This window comes from Eurypyga helias, unplaced genomic scaffold (genome assembly GCF_000690775.1).
Source record: "Eurypyga helias isolate BGI_N326 unplaced genomic scaffold, ASM69077v1 scaffold14047, whole genome shotgun sequence".
Lineage (NCBI taxonomy): Eukaryota > Metazoa > Chordata > Aves > Eurypygiformes > Eurypygidae > Eurypyga > Eurypyga helias.
Genome location: NW_010261196.1, coordinates 44840 through 72020, shown reverse-complemented (window position 1 = coordinate 72020; position 27181 = coordinate 44840). Strand labels below are relative to the sequence as shown.

The 27181-nt window shown below is 41.5% G+C and overlaps 1 protein-coding gene across 1 annotated transcript in view; it reads left to right on the top strand.

The window, feature by feature from the left end:
* Window positions 1-1781: 1781 nt before the first annotated feature.
* The window catches only part of SCLT1 (sodium channel and clathrin linker 1), a gene marked incomplete at its 5' end in the record, with an annotated part of 31915 nt that continues 6515 nt past the window's right edge, over window positions 1782-27181 (top strand). The window contains 17 exons of the mRNA XM_010155285.1: window positions 1782-1849; window positions 2518-2570; window positions 3440-3509; window positions 4625-4680; window positions 5043-5175; window positions 5946-6068; window positions 7259-7324; window positions 9381-9451; window positions 12027-12117; window positions 12288-12379; window positions 13887-14064; window positions 17480-17578; window positions 19239-19310; window positions 20242-20316; window positions 20800-20945; window positions 21847-22039; window positions 23013-23209. Coding sequence (XP_010153587.1) covers window positions 1782-1849; window positions 2518-2570; window positions 3440-3509; window positions 4625-4680; window positions 5043-5175; window positions 5946-6068; window positions 7259-7324; window positions 9381-9451; window positions 12027-12117; window positions 12288-12379; window positions 13887-14064; window positions 17480-17578; window positions 19239-19310; window positions 20242-20316; window positions 20800-20945; window positions 21847-22039; window positions 23013-23209 — 1783 coding nt within the window. The remainder of the gene's footprint in view (window positions 1850-2517; window positions 2571-3439; window positions 3510-4624; window positions 4681-5042; window positions 5176-5945; window positions 6069-7258; window positions 7325-9380; window positions 9452-12026; window positions 12118-12287; window positions 12380-13886; window positions 14065-17479; window positions 17579-19238; window positions 19311-20241; window positions 20317-20799; window positions 20946-21846; window positions 22040-23012; window positions 23210-27181) is intronic.

Below are 27181 nucleotides of genomic sequence, written 5' to 3'. Positions count from 1 at the left end.
ATATATGTTGTGTTAAATATGTAGCTGTAAAGAAGGTTCTCAGAATGAGATGCTGCTCTGTTTTGCAGATATGCTACATATTTTCAAGTATCAGCAGTCAACCCTACAAATAATAATCTTCCATTCCATAACTTTGTGGTAAGCTACTGGATGCATGAAGCATCCCTTGCAGATGTACTCACCCTCAACAGTGAATCATTAAACATGGTCTAATACAGAAGTTCTAAGATTTGTCCCCTTTTGCACTTGCAGCCTGTCCTGTCTGCAGACTGCTTTGGCTGGTGAGGGCAGCTACTTTCCTCTTCTTTGGCATCCTTTTAGTATTATCTCCTTTCTGTCCCTTCTGTCTTTTTCCTGTGTCTTCCTTGAGAAGATCAGAGCCAGAAAAAGAACCATGGGATGTGCTCCAAGAAAAATAGGCAAGAAAATGTTTTAGAGCAAAATATGTGTGTTACCTTCCAGACTGCCTTTTTCTTCCTCTTTACCCATCCCAGTTACAAAGGTGTCACTTGGTTTCTTACAACACAGAATCGAATATTTCAGTTGGAAGGGACCTGAAATGACCATCTAGTCCAAATGCCTGACCAAAAGTTAAAGCAAGCTGTTTAGGGCATTGTCTGAATGCCTGTTAAACTCTGCCAGGCTTGGGGGATCGACCCTCTCTCTAGAGAGCCTGTTCCAGTGCCTGACCACCCTCGGTAAAGAAATGCTTCCTAATGTCCAGTCCAAACCTCCTCTGGTGCAGCTTTGAACCCTTCCCACACATCCTATGACTGGATCCCAGGGGGAGGAGATCAGTACCTCACTCTCCACTTCATCTCCTCAGGAAGCTGCAGAGAGCCACGAGGTTGCCCCTCAGCCTCCTTGTTTCCAAACTGGACAAGCCACTCCTCACAGCATTCCTTCCAGTCCTCTCACCAGCTTTGTTGCCCGCCTCTGGACGCATTCAAGGACCTTCACTTCCTTCTTAAACTGTGGCTCCCAGAACTGCACACGGAACTTGAGCTGGTGTTGCACCAACACTGAATGCAGCAGGGTGATTGCTTCTTTTGACTGGCTGGTTATGGATCAAAGAACGCTCCATGAACAAGTGGAAAGAGCCGTTATTTCTCCTTTCCAACCTTCTCCTGCTTCTTTCGTTTGTGGTACACATAGTCTGACATTGCAGTAGCCAAGGTTAGGTGAGCAAGGAGGAGTGACGCCTTAGTTGATGATCCCAGCTCAGGAGTGTGAAATCTCACTACTCATTATGCTTTGCTTCGCTCAGAAAAAGCGGATACTGGCAGGCGGCATTTTCTTCATTCGTGTGCGGGTTTCTTCTGGATATACTGGAGTGCTCAGGTCCGTTTGTCAGTGAAGCTCTCTTGACCCGGGTTTGTTGAAGTTTTATGGAGACCTGCAGGGTTGAGTTCCCGACAGCAGGTGAATGCTCAAACATCCAGCTAATTGAATTGGATGCACAATGTCATTTGTTGCACTCAGACCTCATGAGTTGTTCAGATGTATGGGTTTTCTGCACAGAAACTTCATTTTCTTTTATATTTCTGAGAGAAAACAGAAGGCATATGAAAGAAATGGGATTCAGTATTATTACAGAGTCTTTGCAGGCTTTTTCGAGTCCTGTTTTGATTAAAAAAATAGTGCTAAATAGAAGAATTTTATGAAGCACGTTGCATGCCTTCAGAGCACTACACTGTTGAACATACTTCTGACTGCCAGTCGGGCTCATGTAGACAGTGATCCATGACCTAGCTGTGATTCCCAAACTTGGTATTTTTCAGCTCAGAGGGTAAATACGGCACTTGGACAGTATGAAACAGATGAGACTTTGGCAGCTGCTACTGAGCAGGTATGTGAACTCGGGGATGCAAGTAGTGAGAATTGGTGTGGTGAGGTTTTACAACTAACATCTTTGCGTACGTAGAGCACAGCCTGCTTCAACGTGGCCTGGCCTTGCCTTGGGTCTATCACACAACTCTGGAGTCACTGCTTCTTTTTCCAAGCAGCCACAGCAGAACAACACTCTCATAACAGTGAATTCTGCTATTTTTGTGCATTTGCAAACATTTTTCATATGCAGCAGAGCATATCCCTGAAACAATACTTGGTTTCTACTTCAGTAGGCTTTTTAACCTTTACAGACATCTCTTTTCTAAGAGACTGGTCTCATGTTGAGAGAACATTTTGTCCTGGGTACCATGAGCCTGCCTGAAAGCCTGTGCAGAAGGCTAGGGCATCATGCTGCTGAGATGCATGGAAACGAACTTGGCGTTGACTTAAACTTATGATTGTTCTTTTAAGAGTGAGATTATTTCCCCCTCTGGAGCAGCTCCAGGGGGGGTGGGGGGTGGAACCTTTCAAAATGGGCCAGCACTCAAGGATTTTTGAACATAAACACCAAAGTGACCATGTGGGATCATACTTTGTGTGATTACAGTGCAGTCTGGTTTGCATATAAAAACGTAAAACTACACGCAGCCACATGCAGGTGCTAATGTTTACAGTATACCGTTGCAGGAACATGCGCCTGGTGGTGATGGCCTGTCTGGATCCAGGATGATGGACCAAAGGTAACTGATTCCGAGGGATAAGTGGGAATAGTACCAAGTATTCAAAAGATATCGTCATGTGTTTTTAAAAGCATAAATATCCAGACAAACCTGGTGTTCACAGCTGTGAAAACTTGTGAATGGAGTGGGTAAAAGGTGTTCCTGTAGCAGAGGTTTGTAGATACTGTTCTGTTTACTCGGTAAAATTAAAAGTGACTTTTCTGCCACAGCCTGTAAAACAAAGGCCTAGAGATGAGTGAAGGAATTCTCATCTGAATTTTAAGATAACAAACAAAAGGGCAGGTAAGATGGTGCTGGTCAGGTAACACAGGTACCTCCTGTTTGTTGAGGTCAGGTAGGGATTTTTAAAATTGCTTTTCTGACAGTTTTCAACTAACAGTTCCCTATTAGTAAATTGTTTTAACAGACATTCTCATTTCTTGTTATAAAAACAACCTATCCTTTCTTGGTAGCTTTTAAGGCACTACCACTTTAGGGTACTATAGAGTTTTCAGAGAATTACTATCAATTACAAAACTAATAAGAAGGAAAAAGCATATGGATAGACATCTCATAGGCCACTTTGCTGTTGTACGTGAAAGCAGTAACAAAGTCCAGTCCGTAATATTTCAGACCTAAAATCCCAAGCTATTAATGTTCTACTAATGCTCATCTATGTTCTAGTTCTGTTACACAGAAAATCTGCTGTTAATGATCGTACTTGCAAAGTAGTGATTACACTGGTTCATTTGATTCTGCTGAACGTCTAGCTTGAAAAGAAAGTGACTGTTCTGTTCTCTAGAGCAACCCGTTTTCACGAGTTGTTCATGATCAGACCAGTGTTTCAGCATTTACAAAATTTATTCTAAGCATGTTTTTCAACTTTTTAGCTTGTCAACCCTAATTACAGGGTATGATAAACACTTGGAAGAAATGAGAGAGCAGCTGCACCGTTATCAGGTACGGATGTTCCTAACTGTATATCCTTATTCTCTGATGGTATTAACATCTAGGCCGTTAGTTTTGGTCAGTAAAGGAAAGCAGGCCCGCGTCATGCGTCCCCAGCTTGCTGGGCTGCAGTCTGCCTCGATGGCCGAGCTGAGAGCTTTCTGTGAACAGGGTGGGAGGTCGTCCACGTCGCAGAGGTGACTGTGCGTTTGGAGAAGTAGTGCTGTGAAATGAACTGTGTGTGTTGCGTTTCTCTAGATGGTCGGATATGGTTGCAGGTGTTTTCCTGGGTGACATTCAGATGCGGCAGCGGTTTCCCTCTTTCCTGAAATGTCTGGTCTTGGCCGTGCAGTCCAGCTCAGTCCTGCAACTGTAGATACACCCAGCCTTCTCATTCTTAGTAGTTCTTCGGATTCAAATAGTTCTTTAAACCTTTAGTATCCTGAAGGCTGAGGTGGAGGAGCACTGTCCTCTTCTCAACCCCAGAGAAACGTAACTCTTCAAAGCTGCATATGATCACCTAAAAGCCAAGTAGTGTGTTTAATAATTAAAACCTGTGGCATACAGAAAGCAATTTCTGCATACAGATCACAAGTAAAAGTTATACTCTGGTTTTGATTTAATGCACTTCATTGGCTTGATCTGTCCATCATAAAGAGTCTGCAAATACAGTCTTCAAGCCTGGCTGATTCAGACGGCAGTAGAAGCCCTGCGGTTGTGTCACACTGTTTGGTTAACAAAAGAGTCCGTTCGACACATGTAACTGAAGTTTCTCCTCAGTTAATTCCTGAACACTTTACTCGGATGCTTACTGCACGAAAGATGAGAGTTACCCACTGTATCCCTAAAAGCATTTGAGTTACTTAAGAATCAATCTGTAAGGGCTGTAAGAATTCTGAAAGGTGGGTTTAATGCTTACAATAACCTCTGAATGTTTATGTATAAGAGAACTTAGCAGCTGTTAAATTTAAGTGGCATCCTGTCATCCTAAAAAAGAAAGTGTCTTTAATTGTATTATGGTGCATTAAATCGTCCACCTTTTTACACTCTCAGTCAGAATTAAAATGTGGCAGGATAAGCCGTTTGTCACTTGGATGCGTGCTTACTCTGTCATGTTCTTGTGTTAGGTACAAATGAGTGAGATGAGGCTAAAATTTGAACAAGTCACCAAGGAAAACGAAAGGTAAGTAATTGCACTGCCCTACTACTAACTGTCGTTTTTCTTGATTTCTAAACCTTAAAAAGCTGTTTTTCTAGGACCTTGAAATCTTCTGAATCTCTTTAATAGTTGAAGATTTCATACTCATGAGCTTAATGTTAGTCTTTGGGAGCATACTGTAGGTTACGGCACCAGGTTTAGGAGATTTAACCATCTCTCTGAAAGAACTAGATATTAAACTATTTCGAACTGTCTATTGTGTTGACACAACATAACAGATTTAAATATCACTTAGGAGTAAATAGTATGCGCAGACTGAAGCTATGGCATATTTACAGCTCCCTGTTAAAGAAATACTTTGCTGAACGTAGTTCCTTGAATTTCAGGCTGCACGCAGAGTTGAAAGAGGCTCTTGAGAAGCAACTGGAGGCTCTTCCTTTCATGTCTCTGGGAACTGAGACGCCGTCAGACGAAGGCGTAGTGAGAAACCTTCAAGAACAACTACAACTGATGAATCAAGTGTGTGGGATGAAACGTTTGTACCATTCGATTTCTTCTGTTGTGCCTTGGCAGATTAGGGGAAGCTGGTTTATTTCTTGGTTCAGAATTCGTTTGTTCAGAGTTCCTCGAGACTCTTGAGGCTCTCTTGGCAAGTACTTATTCCTTCAACTTAAAGACCTGAAGGAACTTCTGTCCTAGAGTCATATAAAAAGTTTTTAATACTAAATTGTGCCTGTACTTTTACCTTGTTGACTTGATTTTTATATTGGATTCCTGAGCAGAAGTACTTTGCTCAATTAAAGTTTTTGTAGTAGCTTATCACTTTAATCAAAAACTCCGCAATGTGGTATGAGGAGGCAAGTATATGTGGGGTATAGAAAACAATGTTTAGATCTGAGAAGATAAGCAAATTTTGTTTATCTTACTACAATAATGTATCAATCTTGTTGCATGTGAGTAAGTTGAAGTTAGCTTAACAGTTGGATTTTGGTAGTTGAATATTTTATATACTATAGGCCTACAGTAAATACCTGTACAAGTTTGAGCTATTAAAAAAAATGTGGAAAACTTGCAGTTTACTTGTAGGTGGAATTTGAACTTGAAAACGTGTGGTTTTCTGCTTCTGAATTTTGGTATTTTGTCTGCGTAGTTGTGATGCATGTGGAGGAAGTACAGAAAATGGCATTTCCTCAACCTACAAGTTAAGGCCTTTCATTTTAGGGAATGATGGATGAAGGTAAATGTTCTCTAATACACTATTTTGTACAAACCACTGTTCTGTAACTTAGGAAAAAGCGCATGCAATAGAGCTCTGGCAGACCGTGTTAGAGGAGCACGATCGACTCCAGCAGCAGTACCAGGAACGCATGACTGAAACGCAGATTCACATGGCTGAAAGGCAAAAGCAGAAAGTAATTTTCATTTATATTTTTGTCAATTTTAGCTTGTCTTTTTATAATGTAGAGGTCTGGGGCGGGGAGGGGGAGATGGTTCTACCAGTAGTGTTAATTACTTTCCATGGTAGGCATCTAAAGTTAAGCGGTCTGATACAGTTTCTGATCCATCAGCTAAACGCACTGTTACAGCTGGAGAAGTTCTTTATTTCAAATAGATGGGCAGGAACTTGGGGAGTGCAGAGGGTCTCAGTGCCTATGTATGTGTATGTGCACAAGATAGACATGTGCATAGAAATAATTGTGTTTGAGTTGTGTGGTGTGAAATCTTCCATGGTGTTCAGCAGCTGAAAAAGCTGCTAAAAGTTTTTGAATTCTAAGGTGGAGGTCTCTCATGTTGAGTCCTGTGTTTGAATCTCGAGTTTTGTCTGTAAGGTCACAGTCGGATAGTGGGAAAAGTGGTCTGCATTTCCTCTTGTCATTCAGTAAAGAAGCATGTGTAAAGCTAGCATTCGTGCTCTTCTAATGTGAGCTTGTGTTTAGCAGCCTCTTTCTGGGAAAGGCCTTTCAGGAAATCTTAGTTCAGAAAACCGGTCTTGCTCTGACGTGGCCTTGAAACCGTTAGATACTAGCGCAGCATGACCAGTAGGTATTCCAGCTCAGGGACTTTATTTCTCTTTATGCTTGGAAGACACTTGCTGTGCTGCAGATGATTTTTTTTCTGTGTTATGCTCTTTTTCCTAGGATGACAGGGTTCACCTTCAGGCACTCAAGAGTTTAACCAAACAATTTTTTGCATGGACACCCTATATCCTATATGGCAAAGAGCAAATTAAACATGTCCATACAGGCATTTCTTAATTAAAGGGTACGTCTGCTACTGTGCTTAGCAGAAGTGCTTGTAATGGCATCGTAGTCTGTGTGGCTCTCGAAAGGCACTACTCATGTATGCTTTCATGTTCTGATGGTGTGTATGAGTTTTGGAAGGAGGCAGTTTGTAACTGATTGAAATTCAGATACATTTTTCAGTGGTAAATGTACTTTGCTGGATTACCAGGTCAACAGCTAAAATCCATGTAATCAAAGGCATATTGAATTTCCTGCAAGATTTTTAAAGAATTTGAGATGTTTTCAGTTGACTATGAAACTTTGTAGTTACATGCTCTGTGATGACAATGATTATAAGAAGCTCTGAATTCTCTCTTTAGGATCAACTGACTGGCTTTCAACAGTTGACTCAGCAACTGCATATAGCCAATGAGAAAATAGAGTTGGTAAGTAAAAACTTAAGAACAGTGACCTAGAAATGGGTTTTTTGTTGTGTTTTTGTTTGGTTTTTTTTTTTTAAACTAGAGCCTCAGAGTATAAAAACAGCAAAAAGTCCACAATACGTACCTGGTTGAAAGAGAAATTGTGCCACTCAGGTTTGCAGACTTCTGTAGGGACCAGTCAACAATCAAGTAGCAGTGGCGCTTTTTCTGACCTCCAAACGCCAGGTCAGGGTGGTTGAGAGCTGAGCTGTTAACATGATGTGAGCTGTTAAATGTGTGATCTTTCCTCAAAAAGTCGGTGGGAAGCTTACACACGGAATTTTCCTAGGAGGTGCGTATACTGCAGCCACACATTCAAAACCATCTTCACAAGGGAAAAAGGTATTTAAATGCTGACCTCTTACGCGGGTTAGCTCTGCCATGTGTTCATTGATTCCTGGTTTGGCACTGCTTCCATCACTGCCTTCGTTGACCTTCTCAGGGGTTTTTCTGAGCTCTAATCACCTTCTAGTGCTTCATCCATATCCTTAGACTGTGAGACGAGCTGGTCTCTGAGCTTTAGTCTAGGACTTCCAGGATTGATGAACAGTTTTATTATCGTAGAAAAACCAGGGTGAAAGACTGAAGGAAGTTTCTGCTGAGTAGCTGCTTCTCTGAAAGACACAATGCCTGTGTGATTGGTGATGAATGTTTTTCTTGGATACTGGCAGTGCAAAAAGACTCCTAACCTACTCTAGGCAATCTGCTCTCTTCTGTCTTCATCACTGGAACCATTTCTCCTCACATCTGACCTCTTGTTAAAATACAAGCCTGTTCTTTGGTGTGAAATGTTGTAGGTATGAAGGAAAGACTGTGAAAGTCTTTGTCATGGTGCATTGAAACAGATGATGTTAAGGTAAAGGTAATCAATTTGTTTGCATTATCCAAAAACCATTTGGCAAGATCTGTTATCAAAGGTATAAAGATGTCTTGGGGTGAAGAAGAATGCCTTTTCTTGAACTGACCAACTGAAAAATAGGAAGTGAAGAGAGAGAGTAATTAGTTGGGTGTTATATTGTGGTAAAACAGCTGTTTCCTAGATGTGCTCTGCATGGAGTTGTTCATATTTATACACATTCTGGAAATGAGATTCAGGATTGAGGCAGCTGTGTTTTAGCTACTGATGATGAACTATTTAGGGTAGTGAAACCTGAAGTGACCTGCAAAAATTTTCAGAAAGACCTCATGATGTTGCCTGTCTGGGTGAATTTTATCTGGCACTTCATTGGTATTGATAAAAGTAAAGTAATGCACTTGGGCAAGATGGAGCTTTCACTTTGGGTACCCTTGATGGGCTTGAAATTAACTGTTACTAAACAGAGTAGGTATTTCAGAAGTACGAAGTGTGTGAAAACAATTCTTAGCAACCGTCAAAAAAGCAAGAAGAATGTTAGCAATTATTAGGAGAGGGGGGAAAAGGAACATATTGTGCTTAAGTCCACAGTACAGTAGCATCTGGAATGCTGCCTGCGGTTGTGGTCATCGGTAATATCTCGGAGTAAGGTTCCCAGTGAGATATCGGGAAGGCTAGTAGGGTAACAGCAGTACGACATGATTCTCAAGTGAGAAGGCAGTTGAGGGGGAGTGACACCTCCAGCACTATGGCTGGCATAGGGAAGACGAAGCAGCAGCAATTGTTTATTGTTTCTTTGTCTCTAACACAAAGGAATTTTTTCCAGCAGTGTGTGGCCTTCTGTGGTACTCGCTGTCACAAGGTGTTGTAGACACCTAAACAAGATGGGAATGCGGGTGGTGGGTCTGACCTATTAAAATTCTCATCTCAGGAAGTTCTTATGCTACCAAAATACGGGGAAGGCAGGGGAGGATTAGGTAACAACAGTCTGTGTTTGCCTTTCAAAAATACTCAGCCTGAACCTTGGCACTTGGAGACCAGCCAAAGCGTTGAATAGACATTGTTGTTGGCTATTTTTAAGGTATTACATTCTGTAGAAATGCCCTGCACTATGTAACATTTTCAGTATGATAAGGAATGTGTTACAAATATCTCCTTATTTTGCAGAGCAATCAACAGTTTCTGCAAACTGTAACGGAACAGTATGTGGAACTAGAGCAACTACGAAAACAACTGAGGTATAAGCCAGGCAATCTAAAAAATTACTGAATGTTTTCTATAGCTTTTTCTAACCTGCTGCTGTATCATGGGCTTTGTTTGTACTGCAAACTGACCTGTTAGTTAAATGGTTTCAGTTAATGCCTCTTAAGTTTGTTGGAAATGTGTGCATCATTAGTGTCAGGGTAGCATATTTGGAGTTAGTGGTGTTTGGCTCAGCTGTTTGCTGAAATAGCCAACATTTCCCCTTTGATTTAAAAGAAACAAACAGTCAGTGTCTCGGCAAAAGCGACTCTGAAGTTACATTATTAGAATATAATTTGCTGAAAACCCAGCCACATAACTATTCGATGCAGTTCTGAAATTTGAATGTTCAAGTAAGTTTCAAGTTTCGGTGTTTTTAAAATTTCTTTTCACTGTTCCTCAGCGAAGAGCTCAAAACCATAGGCTTGTGGAAGTTAGAGGTAGGAGAGGTGTTAATTATATTCCTCAAATATATTAAAAAAAATGGGAACAGTGCCTGCGACACAATTTCACAATTATTTGTATTTGCAGCCAAAGCTGGTTCAGTGTCGGTTTAATGTCTCTGTTAACTCTAGTAATTAGTGATGGTTGAGGTCAAACTGAAATCTGATTTCAGTAAACAGTGGATTTGTGGACTGATAAAAGAAAGGAAATTGATTGATTCATTATCAAACAGTGATATTTTTTTTATAGTATTACCTAAAGCTTTAAGCTTTTTAAATTAAACTCTTAATTTTTATAAGCTTAAAACGTGTAATGAACTTGAATTTTTGTTTAGGTATTACATTTTCCTTTCATTTTCATTACTGTAATTTCCATTGGTACTTTGATTGAAATACTTACTGTGGTTGGACTGCTGTGATGTTTTAGTTAGTTTCATCTTTTGATTTCAAAGTACATCACCCCAGGAATGGTAGAAATAACTTCCATTTTCACGTAAACTGTCAACGATGACTCTGGGTGCGTGCACATGTGTTCACTTGTGCAGCTTCTGCAGGTGATGCTGGTATTCAGAAACCTAGGCTGGCGGAACGCCTGCCGAGACTGACTTTATCCCTCCCAGAAAGAGAGGCCGCGTCAGGTGTTCCATCCCCTCCCTCTTCCAAACCCGTACGGAATATTACGTGAGGATCAGTCGGTGTCTGCAGTCATGCCGAGTGTTCACCACTGGACAGATCGGGTGTCACCCAAATTTCAGCACCTGTTTAACGAGTTTAGTTGAGCTGTTGGTAGGTATTAAAGCTACTCTGTCACAACAACCACCGTGAAAGATAGGCAGAGTGAATGAAATAGGTGCGTTCGTGTTCGATATTGGTTGCTGCTGAATATTTATTAACCAATTGAAAAACTGGTCTTCCTCTCAAGGTCGGTTGTATCCAAACTGTCGTGCTGTTGGAGCAATAAAAATTAGCTGCTTCTAGCGTTAAGCTTTCCCCTCCTGCCCCCCTGCTTGGTATGTTATGGTTTACTTCCTAGAAGCATTTTATTTGTTTTAAGCTATGTTTATTTTTACATGTCATTTGTACAACAAATTTAGGACCAGAACCTGTTTGCAAACGCCAAGTTACCTCGTTCGCTGAAGATGTGCTTTTGAGGGGAACTGGTTAGCACTTCTCATTTTTATGAGCTAAGATATTTTCCTTGGAGAAACTGTTTTCAAAATAGTATGTTTTGGAGAAGGAAAAGTTGTGACAAGCAATCAAAGAGCAAGGTGGTATTCAGGATATTTGCTGAAATAACATGTTTCCAAACGCAGTCCTCACTTGCAATTTGCTTGTGCGTGCTACTGTTGAGGGGAGAACAGTTTCATATCCCTACTTTTTTGGAATTCCTTTCCTTGCAGAGGATATTAGTATTGAATTACTGTTTGGGCATCTTACTCATCTATAAATCTTCTATCTTGCATTGACGTGCTTACATTGACTCATGTGATAGGAGGGTACGAAAACAACCAGCATTACCTGAACCTATTCTAGGCAAAATTCAATTTATTCCTGCACTTCTCTCACTCTCAGTGGTTTTGACTTTAAAAAAAATAAAGGGGGGGGACATACACACCACCAAAACCAACCCACCACCACCCTAAAACCATTCAGGTGGTGGTTGAGCAGCCAGTTGAGTGTGTGTGTCAAAGCACATCAGTTGAATTCTTCCGAAGTGATTAATGTTTGTTTGTTTTTTTTAAAATCACGATCGAATTGCTTTAAAAAGTGAAATCTAATTCTGAACAAGGTTTTATCTATTAAGTATCTGTGGCCAATCATATTTAAGTAATTGAATCACTTAAAGTTTGTGAGTGCCTAACCCTTCCAGGTATTTACTCAACACATACTCCTTCCTGTTAAGCTGTCTTTTAAGGCGCCATTTCCAATTGTTTAATGAATTTGGTATTCCTCTCTCACTGTGCCACAGAGTGAGAAGGCAAGGAACGGGGAAACCTGTTCTGCCCTGTAGGAACAGTGTTATGAAATCTGGCTGCCCTGCACAGCTGTTTCAACACTGTTATAGCGGAGTCGTCGTTTGCCCCCGCAACAATTGACTTGTACTTCATAGGCTGTTTTCTTTCTTCAGGCAAGCCAAAATAGATGGGCGGACAGCAAATGCCAAGGTTGATGAAATGACCAGGTTGACAGAGAAGCTTCAAAGCCAGTTGGAGAGGAAGGTATTCTAGAGAACGCAGTAATTCTCTGTTGAAACTGAACAGCCAGTCGTTACCTGAATGCTGATGTGAAACTAATCACAGTCATTCTCTGACTCGTTTTGTGTTAGCATGCCTTTATTTTGTTCAGGGAAGCTCAAATGATGTCTGGATAATACGTATATTCTTTCTAGGAAGAAGATGTGCTGTCTGCCCAGCAAAGAGAAACAGCATCCGACAAACGCTTGCAGCAAATGCAGTCTAGTATAAAACAACTAGAAACAAGGTAAAGCTAGGCTTTGAGGCTTTGAGCAACCTGGTCTAGTGGAAGGTGTCCCTGCCCATGGCAGGGGGGTTGGAACTAGATGGTCTTTAAGGTCCCTTCCAACCCAAACCGTGTAATGATTCTGTGATTCTAGCTCGTTGGGTGTTAAGAGTAGGATACATGCACGTGAGATAAGATATTACTGGTTTTTCAGCCTCTGGGTTTTGTGTTTCTGCACAGTTCGTTGTCTCAAAAGACAGATCGCTGAGGCTTGGCTGCTCTCTACCTCAGTTCAGCCATCAGTACACAAAAAAGATTATTTAAGAAAACTGCTACAGCTCACTTCTTAACAGTAAATGCTGGTTACAGAAGTAGTTTGGACACCTGCAGAGGAGCAGAGCTTTAATTCCAGCACACTCTACTGGAAGATCTAAGACACAATCAAGTTTTTGCGTGGATATTTTTTTCCCCTTCACTTTACAAGGATATGGCACTAAGCTGAGCACAGGATTTTGATTCAGGTATCACAAACAGTTGTTGAATTATTACTCAAATGACCAGATAGCCAAGAAGAATTCCTAAATCTCTTATTTAAATAATTGCGTGGCTGTTCACCTTCCCTTCTTGGTCACAGCCTGGTGAGTGTGATTAGCAGACTCCTCAGGAACTCTGGACACGGAATCACTACTAGGGAGCCAACCTTGTGACGGTGGGTGATGGACTGTGTGCTGCCTGGAGATGTTGCACAGGCTCATGTGCATTCATCTAGTTGAAGAACTTCACTGGCCTAAGCACTGGGGAGGCTCTTCTGTTTATTTCTGAATGCCTATAAGGAGTTAGCTAGTTTTATTATTTTCTCTAGGTTTTTGGCTCTACAGAAACAGAGTGGTTGTCTGGCTCTGTGTGTTGTATTACAAACGTGTTAGAAGGTAAGACAGCATGGCTGCGTGGGAAGGCAGCCCAGGAGTTGCTGAGTAGTCACTGCAGCTGTGTAGAACCGTGCACTTTATGGAACCAGCAGCACATGGGGGACTTGCCGAGATCTTCTTGGAGGATACCTCTGAGACTCTCCTGCCCTTTCTTGTGCCTGCCAATACTGACAATCATAATTAAACAATAAGAACTTCTGAGCTGTTGTAAAATGACCAGTGGTTTTCTTGTTCTAATGATATAGCTGCCACTTCATTGCTGACATCCAATTATTCCATTTCCTCTGCCGAGGAAAACTTTATTCCTTCTGGTGCTGTTCTGCTCTGTTTTAATATAGAACGTTTTCAGTGTTGTATCCCAGGATAGAAACATTCTTCTAAGGATCTTCTGAGATTAGTTATCTGGGTTAACTCCTTTAATTCTGTTTCTTTTTAGGACTTGATGAATATTAAAGACTGTCCAAAACCAAGCAGAAAACCAGGAATGCGGTTTTAGCAACTTCTGAATACGAACACTTCCTGTTAGTTTAGTTGGAAAAAACGCCTGTTTTCATTAAGCATCTTACTGTGAAATGAGTGAAGTTATTACTGTCTTGTAGATTACATGTTACTGTCCAAGACGCTGAAGAGCTGAGAACAGAAAGAACAGCCCTGGAGAAACAGCTCGGAGAGCTTCAGACAAAGTGTGCTCATCTCGAAAGGGAGAAGTACGATGCTGCTGCAAAAGTCCACGACTGCATGCAGCTCTTAGAAGAAGCTAATCTACAAAAAAGTCAGGTAAGGCAATGGATGGAGATATTTCTTAGATATGAGAACACTTTCATCACTGAGAGTTGTGAAGGGCCTGACTGTGTTTTCGTACAGGCATATGTGCATCCGCAACCGAGCTGCTTTTATGTCTGTTGTACTAAAATTAGCAATGCCTAAGAGAGCAACGTGTGATGTGACTAGGCACTGCTTAGACTTGTCATACAGCCTGCATCTCAAAGAGTATACTGGGTGCCTGGGTAAAGGTGATCTGAGTGAGAAGATTGTACCTGAACTTGAACGTTCACATCTGACAGGGTCTCCTACTGAATACTTACAGACAAATCGGGCTGTCAGAATAAATAGGATGGCCTGTTATGAATTTATAACTTAGGAATGGTTAGGAAAGAAGAGCTACAACTAAACGGACTGCTTTTTTCTGTGATGGATACAGGTGATCAAGAGTGAGGTCTGGGTTCAGATCTTAATTATTCAGGGGAAATCTGTAGGAGTGACTGAGTAATGTGTGGGCGAAGTCTGCAGTCAGGAAAAAATGGCAAAGGCATTTGTAGTGTGGTGAAATGGCAGAAACAAATCAAATATGCCATACGGGGCGCTGAACTTAGTCTTACCAGTCAAAAAAAAATGGTTTAGGAGGTGGTGTGGACGTCTCTTGAGAATACGTTTGTGCAATCCTCGGTGGCACTCGATACGATGAATAGAATGTTCAGAATGAGAGTTAAAAAATAAAGATGCCTTTAAACATAGTGCACCTTTGTCTGCAGTTTTGATCAGCCCGTTTCAGGCAAGACACAGGAGAATTAGGCAAGTGCAGGACCAGTAAACAAAGAACACATACGGAGAGGCCTTAAAACAAGTTCTTGTATGCAGTATGTGATGAGAGAGTTATAGGATGATGTGTGTGCGCAAAGTGTAGGTATGAAAACAGGGAAATTCACAACAGAACAGTCCACCAAAACTTCATAAGGAACAAGGTCTATCCAGCAGGTCTTGACGTGTAGGTTGATCAAAAATATAGTCACCCTGTTTTCCCAGCTCTTAACGTTGCTGAAGTATCTGCTGTTTGCCCCTTTAGGAGGTAGGATAGGCTACATCGCTTGGTCCACTTTGGTCTAATATGGGGTTTTAACAGTTTCAGTTTGAGTCAGGCTTTTAGCAATCTAATGAATTGTGTTTGCTGGCAAGACAGCTGCACTGCACGTCTGATGGCTGCAGCCGTTCAGTAAGTAAACCCCAGTTTAGTTAATGTGGGGGGCAATAAATGGAAAATCTTAGAATTGATTCTGTTTGGGCTAACGTGTTGAACTGTGGAGCAGTTACGGAGATGACTGCTCCCTCTTAGTCTGAAGTTGCTTTTCAAACTGGAGGAGCTTCCTGAGCATCTAAACTAGCTTTTTACCTTTACCTTTAGGAATATTAAAGTTGGTGGTGTATTTTTTTGCTCCTGCTGATTTCAGCTCTGTGACAGAGGAGACAGACCTGCTTCCTTTTTTTCTGGCAGACAAGGGAACTAACATCTTTAAAGAGATCCTGTTACCTTCTGTCCTGCTTCCAGAATAGATTAAAGGATCGACAAAGCGTGGGGGTTCTGGTCATTACCACAGTCCAACTTCTGTGATTCTTGTAATACCCAAGAGGTTTATCATCTTGTTGTAATTTTTCTTCCCATATATTAACAGTCATTTAGGAAACCCCTTGGTGGCATCAGTTCCTTTTCATAATTTATTCATAACTTTCTGCATCTCATTTGCTTTATGAACTGATCTTCTACAATTCTCTTTACCTGTTAAGTTCTGGTTCAGAAAGGGGTGAAAAACAAAGTTTTACAGCCTCCAGCTGTGGATGGCCACCTTCAGACTTGTCAGTTCCTTTTTCTTAGTAAGGCATTTTGATCCTTAACAGCATTCTCCTACAGCCTGATAGTGGGGAGAATGTGAAGAATGAAAGGTAAAAATAAAATCATTTTTTCAGAGTTTAAAAACCAGAAAACACTCCTTCATTTGAAAATTACTCATAAGGAGTATAAATTGCATTTCCAGTACATCAGAGCAGTATTGCAACACCATTCTTCATCCAGAAGTAGATCATTAGATCATTTGATGCTGCTTGCTATGAACTCACATGAAGTTGAGAGAAAGAAGTGGCCCAGTAGAAATTACTGCGATGTAAACTGCGACTCTGAAGACAGTAACTGAACAGCCACAGGTAAATCACTGGCTTGTTACATGGAACAGTTCAGTATAATGCTGTGGTAAGAGTAAACTGGAATTTGCAGACCATTGTAAATTTACTGTTCTGGCTAAAACATCCTGAATTTTTCAAGCTAGGAAGTTTATGAATTAACAAGTTGAAAAAATGCAGCACAACATATAATGGTAAAATATCAAGTAACTCTTTGTCTGAAACTGGCCGTGGAGTTTTCTCCCTGCTCTGTAAGAGACTGAGGTGGTGGGAGTAGCAGGCTGTCGTCATGCTGCTTCTGGTGCGTTGACATTACGAAGCACACAAATCTAAGCTTACAAAAAGACATCAGAAGAATTTTAAGAGTAGTTTGAGAAATAAAATACCAAGTTGAATTGATTGGGAGCAATGGAAGACACCGATGAAGTGGATGTGAGTAACCTTCTGTAGGCTGAATTTATATCATCCGTTAGGCATGGGTTTACATCTTTCTCCCTATGCACCTACATACTCTCCGTGCCACCTAGGATTTTTCATCTCCCCCATCAAGTATTCTGTAACCTTTTCAGACTAGTATGTCCCGTACCACTTCAACATCCGTAGCTTTCTTGCATCCTCTCTAGTTCCTTGCTACACCGTTTTCTGTAGTTCTTGCCATTCTTTTATGCCGAAGAGCTGTTTGGTTCATTGTTACCCACCACAAAAGGGGCTGCAGGCACATTCCTTAGTTGCTTATAAATTTTTATTCCTTCGCTCTTAGTTTTCTGGGAGGTGAGTAATTCAGTGTCTCAACCCTACAGTATGCTTAGCTGTATGTATCAGCACACGTGTGTGTGTGTGTGTGTGTATGCAGGTATTCAGTTTCCTACCAGAACTTCCGGTGCACCCTTATTGGCACTTCTTATTAGAGATCCTGGCCCCAGGTGAGGACATGGGAGAGTAGCCTTGCCTTTGGGTCTGAGTTCCTGTACTTGCTTCTTTGTAATTCGATGCCCAGCGAAAACCTGAAAGTCCCAATAGAAAAAGGCACCTACTGACACTAACTTCTTGTGTGGTTCCGAGTCACAAGAGTTTGCATTTAATGCAAAATGTTCTCATTTTCCTTGTTGTCACGGTGTCAGCTACTCCAAAGGGAAAAAGGTTTTTTGAGCTGTGACTATGTGTGGTTTGTTCTCTCAGTGCTAGATACGATGTCACCACTGAAATATTATCAGTAGTATCTCAAGCTGTTGTTTTTTTCTAGGCACTCTTTGGGGAGAAACAAAAGGAAGAGGAAATAAAACAAATGAAAGATGAAATGTCTCAGCTTGCAGAAGATACTGCTGCAAGAATTCGAAAGGCAGTAAGTTACAATGTTTAGAAAGAATGGAACGGCTTTTTTTGTTTCCCGCAGCGTGAAAAGCTGCTGATGGTGCGTGGGAATCGCGAGCAGTTCTCTTACAAGTGTTTCAGTGATGTAGGTAGCAGGGCAGCCTGCTGGCAGTACTGTGCTCTTCAGCTTTGTTACCCAGGCATAGATCTTCTGAAATGATAACCTTAAATCCCTCAAGAACCAAAAGTGGTGATGTCTGTGCAGACACTGGTAGAGAGAGGGCTGCACTGTGAGGATGTGAAGGGTGGCACGTCGATTTCAGAGATTCCGTTCAGCAGCACGTTACAGCCCGAGTCGTGTGTTGATGTCGGGGTCTGTAATTCGTGACGCGTGGCCCTATCTCGGAAGGTGCTGATGGAAGCTTATCATGTACGGTCACGTGACAGGACCTGCCAGAAGTTACACTATCGGTGTTTGGGTATCTGAGTACTTCATAATATTCCCTTGTCTAGGCAAGTAAGACTTTTCTGTCAAGTACAGTTAATAATCAAAAGGCTCAGTATCACAGCACACTTAGAAACCGGAATTTGATAGAGAAATGGCTAAAGCAATGCTGTAGTCTCTTTATTTTTGTTACTGTTATGAACAGCTGAAAAGTTCAAGCTTTTCTGATAAAAGACTAGTGACAAACTTAATTTTCTCCATGCTGTGTCCCACCTGCAGTTAAAGTGCAGACTGACCGAGCTGGAGGTTCTCAGTAATTATCTGCATGTGACAGATGTGCTTTATTTTAGGGCAAACTCCAGAGGAGATAAAGGCTTGTTGCCCACGGATGCCCATAACGTCTTTTGTTGCAAGTGGGCAACAGTGTCTCTAAGTTAGTTACCTCAATAGTAAATTTTCAGTGGTGTAATGGATTTTGCTCCCTCTCCTGTTCTTCACTGTCACACAATGTGCATCTCTATTGGGATAAAAGGATTCTCACTCTTTCACGCCCTTTCGTTTCAAGAGGTTTCAGGAACATACTGCCAGCATTTTTAGAGCCTTTAAAATGAGGATAAAGATGGTTTGAGCCTTCTAGATGGTGCTTACCCGAAGGAATCACAGAAATTGCGTGGATTACTTAAACCTGTGATATTTAATGTCATACAGCGTTGGGAGAAAGTGCAAGAGCTAAAGAGCAACTAGGATAACCACGCTAGTTGTGGCAATGATTTACTAATCAGAATTTAGAAATTTAGGAAGGTCCTGTTTCTTGTATTGGAATTCTCTCAGTAAAAATGAATATTATCAGAAGCATAAAAAGTGAAAGTTTGAACTGTGGGTTGTCATCTTTCTCCAGGTATCAACAAATATTTCTTTTTTATGTGACCTAAAGAAGCCTGTTAGACACCGTGCAGTTATCTTGCACCTAAGGGAGAGCAGCTTTCCCCATAGTCTAAGGCCTTGTTGTGATGTCCTCCTTTCCGCTTTTTGTTCTAGCCACCCTCGGTTCAAGTAGCATGGGTTGATAATAAACACCCTTTCTCACGTGTGTGTAGGAAGATCTGTCAGTTATTGCACTCCCACACATGTCCTTATTGATGTGCATGCAACACGTATGGACAACAGATACATACATAAACACAGGATGGAAAAGTGGTTCACGGGATTGATTTTTTAGCTTTTGGGTTTTTTTTTTTGATCACAGGTAGATGCTGCAAAGAAGCAATATAATGTGCAGATTTCCCGACTGACCGAAGAACTTTCAGCCCTTCAGATGGTATGGTGTTGACTGCTGAAAGTATTTTTGATAGCAAAACATCTGAGACTTTTAGGTTTTGTTTATCAAGTAAAGAACTAAATTCTCATAAAAGTAAGCCAAGGAAAGTATGATTAATGGGTAACTGTCCAGGGCTGTGCTTCATTAGTGTAGCACGTTACGTTCTGCACGTCTCCAGACGTGAATGCAACGTACAGTGTCTTCCGTGCTGCTTGACAGAAGTGGCTGTGTGCAGTGACAGCAGCCAGTGCAGAGACTGATACTCGGGTGTAAAGGAAATTTGCTTTGAAAATTCGTTTGTAATGAGCGGATTTGCCTTCTGCGTACACAATCTTACCTTTACTGAGAATCTTGCCTGGCTCTGCATGAGATGATACAGCTTTGCAAGTCCACGCACGTCCATGGGTGAGTTTATTCCGTGAGCGATGCGTATTCTTCCCACAGTTCACAAGTATCTTGACAGTGAGCTTCGGTGTGCTAGAAAACATTTCCCAAGTGATGGTTTTTCTGAAGTATCCGTGTTTCTGTCAGGGATAAATAAAGCATGGAAAGCTGAGTATTGCATATCTGTAGTCTATGAAAGTTGATAAAGTATGTGAGGAGAGAGTTTGCATCAGCATCATCATATTCTTAAATGAACCAGGAACTTGTAACAAATTATGTGGGAGACCAAAAAAGCTCGGTGCATATGCACCTGTTTACGGATTAACTGTATTTAAACAAGGTTTCATCATACGTGTTTTAGTCTGTATTAGCGAATGAGACTGACTCTGTAGAGAAAGTAATGAGCAGGTACAAATAATCAAATGCATATGTACCAACACCAAAAACTGTATTTACAGTGGCTGGTTTTTGGCTTGGGTGCTTCTGGAATTTTTATTTTGAGCTATTTTTTTAATTAGATTTATCTCAAAATAACTTTTTAAAATAGGAATGTGGAGAAAAACAGGGTCAAATTGAACGTGCCATTAGAGAAAAGAGAGCAGTGGAAGAGGAACTTGAAAAGGTAAGGCAGTTGCGTGTGTTTTTACATCACGTGTAAGATTTCTTCTCAGAAGGAAAAGATACTGATCTTACCCATTTCTTTTTTCCTTATTTTTCTAACTGATTTTTTGAGTAATTTTCTTAAATTATAAATTTTAATGTAATAATTTTGATGGGTTGGGGTTTTTTTAATCCCGAAAGTGTTTTAAAGATGTAAGACTAAACTGAGAGAGCGTTCTTTGGAAAGTGTAAAAAGTAAAAGCAGTAATGTGTGACATACTCAAAGAGTGTCGGTGTCTACTCCAGTGTGCCTAAGGCAGAAAACTCAATGAATGCCAGATCTTTGGAAACCTTTTTTGAAGTAGGAGCAACAATGACAGAAATTCAGTTTTCTTTAAAATGACTGGAAAACAGGACGCAGCGAGGAGCAGCTTCCTTGTCAGTACTATGCTGCCAGTCACCAGTAGAAGGTACAGGTGATCCTACATGTGAGTGCGTTCTTCAGATTTACAGGGAAGACCGAGGACATGAATCTGAGAACAGAAAACTAGAGCAACTGCATCAGAAATATTTGCTTGCAGAAACTACAAAAAGTGACCTTCAGCTAAGTCTACAGGCAACACAAAATAAACTGAAACAACTGGAAATGAAGTAAGTAATGGGTGTGACAGCAATTGGACTGGAAAACAATGGAAATTATTTCTGACTGAATGAGTTGTTGATTGTGTCAGGTTTTCGTCACGTCTCCTTCACCAGTAGCAGGAGTAGTCTCAAGATACCATAACCCGGAAGCAAGAGCAGTTGTGAATCACTGCCAAAGGATTAAAGGGGCTAACACGCTGTAGAATGAAAGATTTTCTGACAAGATGACAACTGCCAGCAGTTGTTTGACAAAAAATGAAATAGGAGTATGTTATTTGGAATACTACTGCATTTTTAAATACTGTTTCTAGGAAAAGTTACATTGTGAAATTTTGAGGCAGAATTTATTACTTTAAGTTCATCTGCAGTGTGGTATCTCCTAGCACATGCAGAACACGATGTTGACACAGCGTACGGAATTTCGGGTCTGTGCTCCGAGCTAATAGTCACTACTGTGGTTCCAGTAACAGAGTGGTAAGAAGTACAGAGTGGTACGAGTTTTTAGGGCAGGTGGTTGTTCTCGGTATGGAAAGCGTAGGATTCTCTAGAAGCTTCAGTCATTTCTATACTCTGATGATATTAAATCCTATCGCTTCACCAGAGGAATCCTCAGTTGGGAATCTGGTCATGTTTTCAAAATCAATGTCTTCTGTTTCACGTTGTCATTTTACTGAGATAGCTGTGCACAAGTCAGCCAAGAATCTTATCAAGGTGACGGAAATCCTAGAACTGATCTAATACTGTAGCTGTTGAGGCCATTGGACATGCTGAGCTGATAGAAATTTCCAGGAAGGAGCAGGGGAAGAGCCGTGCAGGGTCAGACCAAAGATCTGTCCCAACAGATACTTTTTTCTCCAGTACGGTAGTGGTTCGGTTCTTGAGTTCCAACAAGACCTTTCTTCTCTTTCAGCTCTGAGGAAGAGAAGTCTCGTTGCCAGGAAGCCATCTGTAAATTGCAAGGCATTCTGGATTCAGAAAGAGAGAAGAGTGCCTTTGTCAGTGAACAGAGGCTGAAGCTTCAGCAAGAGAACGAGCAATTGCAAAAAGAAATGGATGGCTTGAGAAAACTGGCTGTAGAGGCTCAGCAGAAAGCTAAAATAAAGGTATGGCTTATATGTGATTTTTATGTTACTGTAAGGCTGATAGGACTTTGTCTAGGGCGTTCTTCTCTTTGCATGTCCACCGTGTTGTCAGAGCAGTGTGTAATTAACAGCGAGTTTAGCAGTGCGGTTGTCAAGCACGGGTTCTGTAATTTCTAGGCAGAGAACGTTTTCCTCTATGAACACTTGTGAGCAGGGTAATTAGCTGAAAGGTGGATGTTCTCTTTGAAGGGGTTCCATTAAATGTAACTGAGCAGCCTGCAGGTGGGATAACGGATTAATAGTAACCTCATGGTGCCTTTGGCTTCTGGGGGGAGTAGCGGCTTTGATCCTTGTTGTGCTTTGTAAACATACAGAGCCGGTGCTTCCCCCTCTGCTCTTAACTCCAGGGCTGTAAAGATCCTGAAAAGGGAATTAAGAATCTCAACTCCAGTGTCTACTTTGCACCACAAGGTGAAGGAAGTAGCCAAATTGAACAGGAAATTTTGTTGCAACCCCAGAACCCTTTGGTCAGACATAGTTTAAGAACAAAGGATCAGCCTTGTAAGAGATAGGTAGCGGTTATAAAGGACTTAGCAGGTCCTTGTCCCATGTCTAATCAGACAGGCTTCCATTATAGCCACAGGTAAGATGTATTGCTTGCTTTCATTTTCCTCCGATGTACAAAGGACTGTAGATGGGGTTAAACTCCGAACGCATTTTAGCTGGGTGAAAAGAAAAGAATGCCTTTTTGTGGAGAAAACGGGAGAAGGATAAAAATTATTTACCAAAATCAGCATACAAAGCTCATTATCCTTTGTTGTCCGTTGCACTGTTGGCTTAAATTGGCTTTGGGAACATGTGTCTGTTTGAACACACAAGTTTAATTATTGTATGTTACTTGCTTTCAACGGGTGTTTACAAATGTAGCTCAAGAGTTGTTACCAATAGGTAAAAAGTGAGAGACTTGATTGTACCCGATTTCTGCTTTTTCTAGATAAGCACAATGGAGCATGAGCACGCCGTGAAGGAACACGGGTACGAAGCTCGGCTTAAAGAAATGGAAGACACCAGTCAGAAATCTGCTGCTGTGCTCAGACGTCTCCTGGTAGCTCAGCAAAAAGCAACAAGCCGGTGGAAAGAAGAAACCAAAAATCTTACTGAAACCGCAGAAGCCAGGATCAATCAGCTAAAGTAAGCGCAGGTTCGCTCCTCTGCTGGCAGCTGTTGCGGTTCTAGTTGCCATTCGGTGTGTGGCGGCAGGCCTGTGGTGCATATCCAGACAGCCGCTGGTCGGGAGGAGGCAGTGGCGTTAGGCGCCGTGGGTGAGAGGGAGGCGTCCCAGGGAGAGATCGGCCGTTCGGCAGTGACCTGTTTTAAATGCATGCTGCTGTAGCTAATGTCTGCTTCTGCTTGGATGTTAATGTCCATGAAAAAACATTGAGAATCCATGCCGCTCAGCTTGCGGAATAGGGGCATGCGTCCACACATGGAATAATAACGCGTGTGGACACGTTGCAGCGTGTTAACGTGTAAATTAATCGATCTGTGCGCACTGGATTTGTAGTGTCTGTCCTTTTCTGGTATTGCCTTCCTCCGCCTCAGCTTCCTGGCCCGTCTTGTGCTTGGCTGGCCCGTAGCAGCCGGGCCATGGCTCGCTGTGAGCTGACACACATTGGTTGAGCCGGTTAGCTGGTGCTCGGAGCAGGCCAAGTTTTAAAGGGGCTTTCTCTCAGCAGAGGCAAAGATCATGTTTGCCTCCTGCTTTATTTGATTTCTAGGCTCAGGAAACTGTCAGTTAGATCAAATATATAATTAGAGATTAAATTAGCCTGATATTTTTAAGGAACAACTTAGAAATTTATGTCTTCAAGATGTCTGCCTCTTTCGAACTAGCTGAAAACAGGAGGTTGACAGACTGGTCCACAGTGACTTCTGAACTAGGAAGCCTGATTTTGTAAGTAATTTCTTTCAGATGGTTAGAGAAGAATGTAACTTTGCATATGTCATTATCTTTTAGGAAGTGTATTCAGTGTATTTTTAGAAAAAGGAATCAGGGTATGCAGTGCTGTCAACTTGAGCAATTAGAAATGACCCTTTAACTTCAGTCACTTCAAGTGCAGGATGCACGTGTGGAGAGCACTTCGCTCAGGCTGGCTTTAGAAGCTGCTCGCTATCATGTTAACAAGGAAGCAGGTTTTGCCCTGTTAAAATTGGAAACCTGTGAATTCAAGCTTTTATTTCCTTTGGAGTAATCACTGTATCTTTCAAGTTTTACTATTACAACGCTTTACGTGTTCTCAGCCTGAACCATAACACTCCCAGCATCCTGTGCCGTTTTTGGAGTCACAATTTTTTAAGCATAGATTGACATTTCTTAGCTGGCAGAATCCCAGCAGTGTGACTGGAATTGGAACCCAGGTTACTAAACTCAAACCAGGAAAGGAACTTCCTGAAAATGCTGCCTGCAACCAGTCTACCCCACCACTGCTCTAACTTGGTTTTCTGTCCTGTAGAGAAGTCTGCACCAAGTCCACATGATTCTCTGTGACTTAAGTAGGTATTTTGGTGCAAGTCTAAAAGCCAAGTCAGTTACTTTTTAAGGTGATTTCATAGGTGCTCCTTTTACATGCTGTGTAACCCAGAAGCAGTCGTCTTTATCAGATGTTTGCTCTATCTAAGAAAGAAGCTGGCAGTAGAAACAAGTTTGTTCTCTGCTAGAAGGTTGTAATTTAAATGGACATAAGAATTTCTTACCTAAACCTGTGCGGGGATGCTCTGATAATTACAGTGACCAGCAGCTGTAACAGAACCTCGGTCTTGTCAGAGTAACACTTGGAATGCAAGGACAGAATAGCACATCACTTCTTACTTCCTCGTGAACTAAAACCAAGTTGCTGATGATTTAAAAAGCGAAGTAATTTAGCAGCAAATGCATTTATCATGGAAATATCAGCAAGACCATTAAATAATAGAGTGACAGTGGGTAAGCAGGATCTGTTGAAGTACAGGCTCCGTTGGAAGGTCCCCTCCAGGCTGATGCAGGAAGTGGTATCCCCAAGCCATATTGTGAGGGCCAGGTGAGAGACGGACGTTCACCCAGCTTTCCTATACACTTGTGCTGTTAGGGGTATGTGGGTGTGAGGGGGTTAGTTAAGCTGTCAGCTTGCAAGGGAACAAGCGTCTTCCTTAGACACTTCCCCTTGTCATGGCTGGGCAGCAAGGCTGTGAGCTGAGATGAAGGAACCGACATACCCTCTTTGGGGTTAGATAGAGAGCTCTCCGTGCTGAGCAGCGCATCATGCTTGTTGAGTGTATTCCCAGGACAGTCTGAGACATTCCTTGGCACTTCGTGAAGTTACTGTTTGGTGTATCGGATTCATGTAAATACATAAGCAAATACAGGAAATTGTGTTGGTGACCTGCAGCAGAATTGCAGTGTTTAATAAGAATTATTACTGTTACAGCATAGTCATGGCCTTTATAAGGGAATGTTTTTCAGGAAGCTGTACAGTTGCTCACAAAGTCATATACGTGTGTTCTGGGGAGTTAGTTTACATTGAAGCATTTTATATTGCGTTTCACCAGTTTGCTGTTAGCACAGCTCTCGTAAGCACTGAGTCAGTGTCCCATTTGTTAATGTAGGTGTTTTCCGTTCCATTGCCTCAAATTCATGATCTGTTGCTGGTTTTCAGTTCTGTCCTCATTACTTCTATTTTCCATGGGAGGTGTCTGAAACATTTTGGCTTCTTTACCAACTTCCCAGCGGCAGCTGCCAACTTTTCCATTTTCTGTGCTGCTCATTTGTCTTTTAAGTCTGCAGTTTTGTTTGTGAGGTGTAATACATACCATAGAATCATGGGATGGTTTGGGTTGGAAGGGACCTTAAAGACCATCCAGTTCCAAGCCCCCTGCCATGGGCAGGGACACCTTCCACTAGACCAGGTTGCTCAAAGTCTCATCCAGCCTGGCCTTGAACACTTCCAGGGATGGGGTATCCACAGCTTCTCTGGGCAACCTGTTCCAGTACCTCACCACCCTCTCTGTGAAGAATTTCTTCCTGATATCTAATCTAACCCTCCCCGCTTTCAATTTAACCCCATTCCCCCTTGTCCTGTCACTACCTGCCCCAACCAGTCAATCTCCTTTGTATGTTGGGGGCCCCAGAACAGGACACAGGACTCCAGGTGGGGGTCTGCTGACTGATGTTGAGCTATATATATATAAACATACATATGCACTTACATTGAGCTATGTGGTTGAGCTGTACACATAAAGGAAGCATTACATAAATACTTTTAAGAAATGAAGCAACATCAGTAAACGTTAGGTGATTTTTAAATTTTAAAATCAACAAGGTAAAGTTAATTTTGCAACCTGTAGCAGTAGAGCAGAGTGATGTTTTTAACTTGTGAGAATCTAGTAGATCAGTGAAAAACCTGGAGATAAAAGATGTTGATAAACTAATCAATACTTTCAAGCTTCACTGAAAATTATTCTGTGCTTTCTTGGATATTTAGGTCTCAGTTCAAGTTAAACATTTAATGGTTGCCTGTAAAACTGAATTTGGTATTAAAAACCCGTGCTGGAACACTAGGCAATGCATTGAATCCTTGTAGACTAAATTCCACCATTTTCTTCATAAATGAAGACTGTAACGTATTTTTATGGGAAGAGTTTTCTTCCCTCTAAGCATCTGACGGTGCTGTATACTTTTGAAAGGATCTGTTGGTAACAGGCCTCACCTTCCCCCTTCAGGAGGGCAAGGAACCAGTTTTGATTTGGTGTACTTCTGCCAAAATCAGTCCTGAAGGTATCTAAGGTGGTTGGTAACTCTTTTACTACTAATAAAAATCAATGAAAGTTAATACTAACATGTAGTGTGAACAAGTTGTTAAATTAATCATCTTAACCATCTGCCCCTGTTGTCTAGTAGTGAGATACAGCTGGGGGCGGGGGGGGGGAATAAACAATATTTGTTGTAAAATATCCCATTGTATTTGAACAACTCACTGAATGAGTTTGGTTTTTTTAATACTCATTTAAATTATAATTGCCAGGGCTTACAAAAAGGGAACTCTTGTCATACTGTTTTTAAGTTTAAACACTTTGCTTAGCCTAAGTCATCTGATTGCAGCTATTTTGGGAGTCTTTGTTCCATTTTCT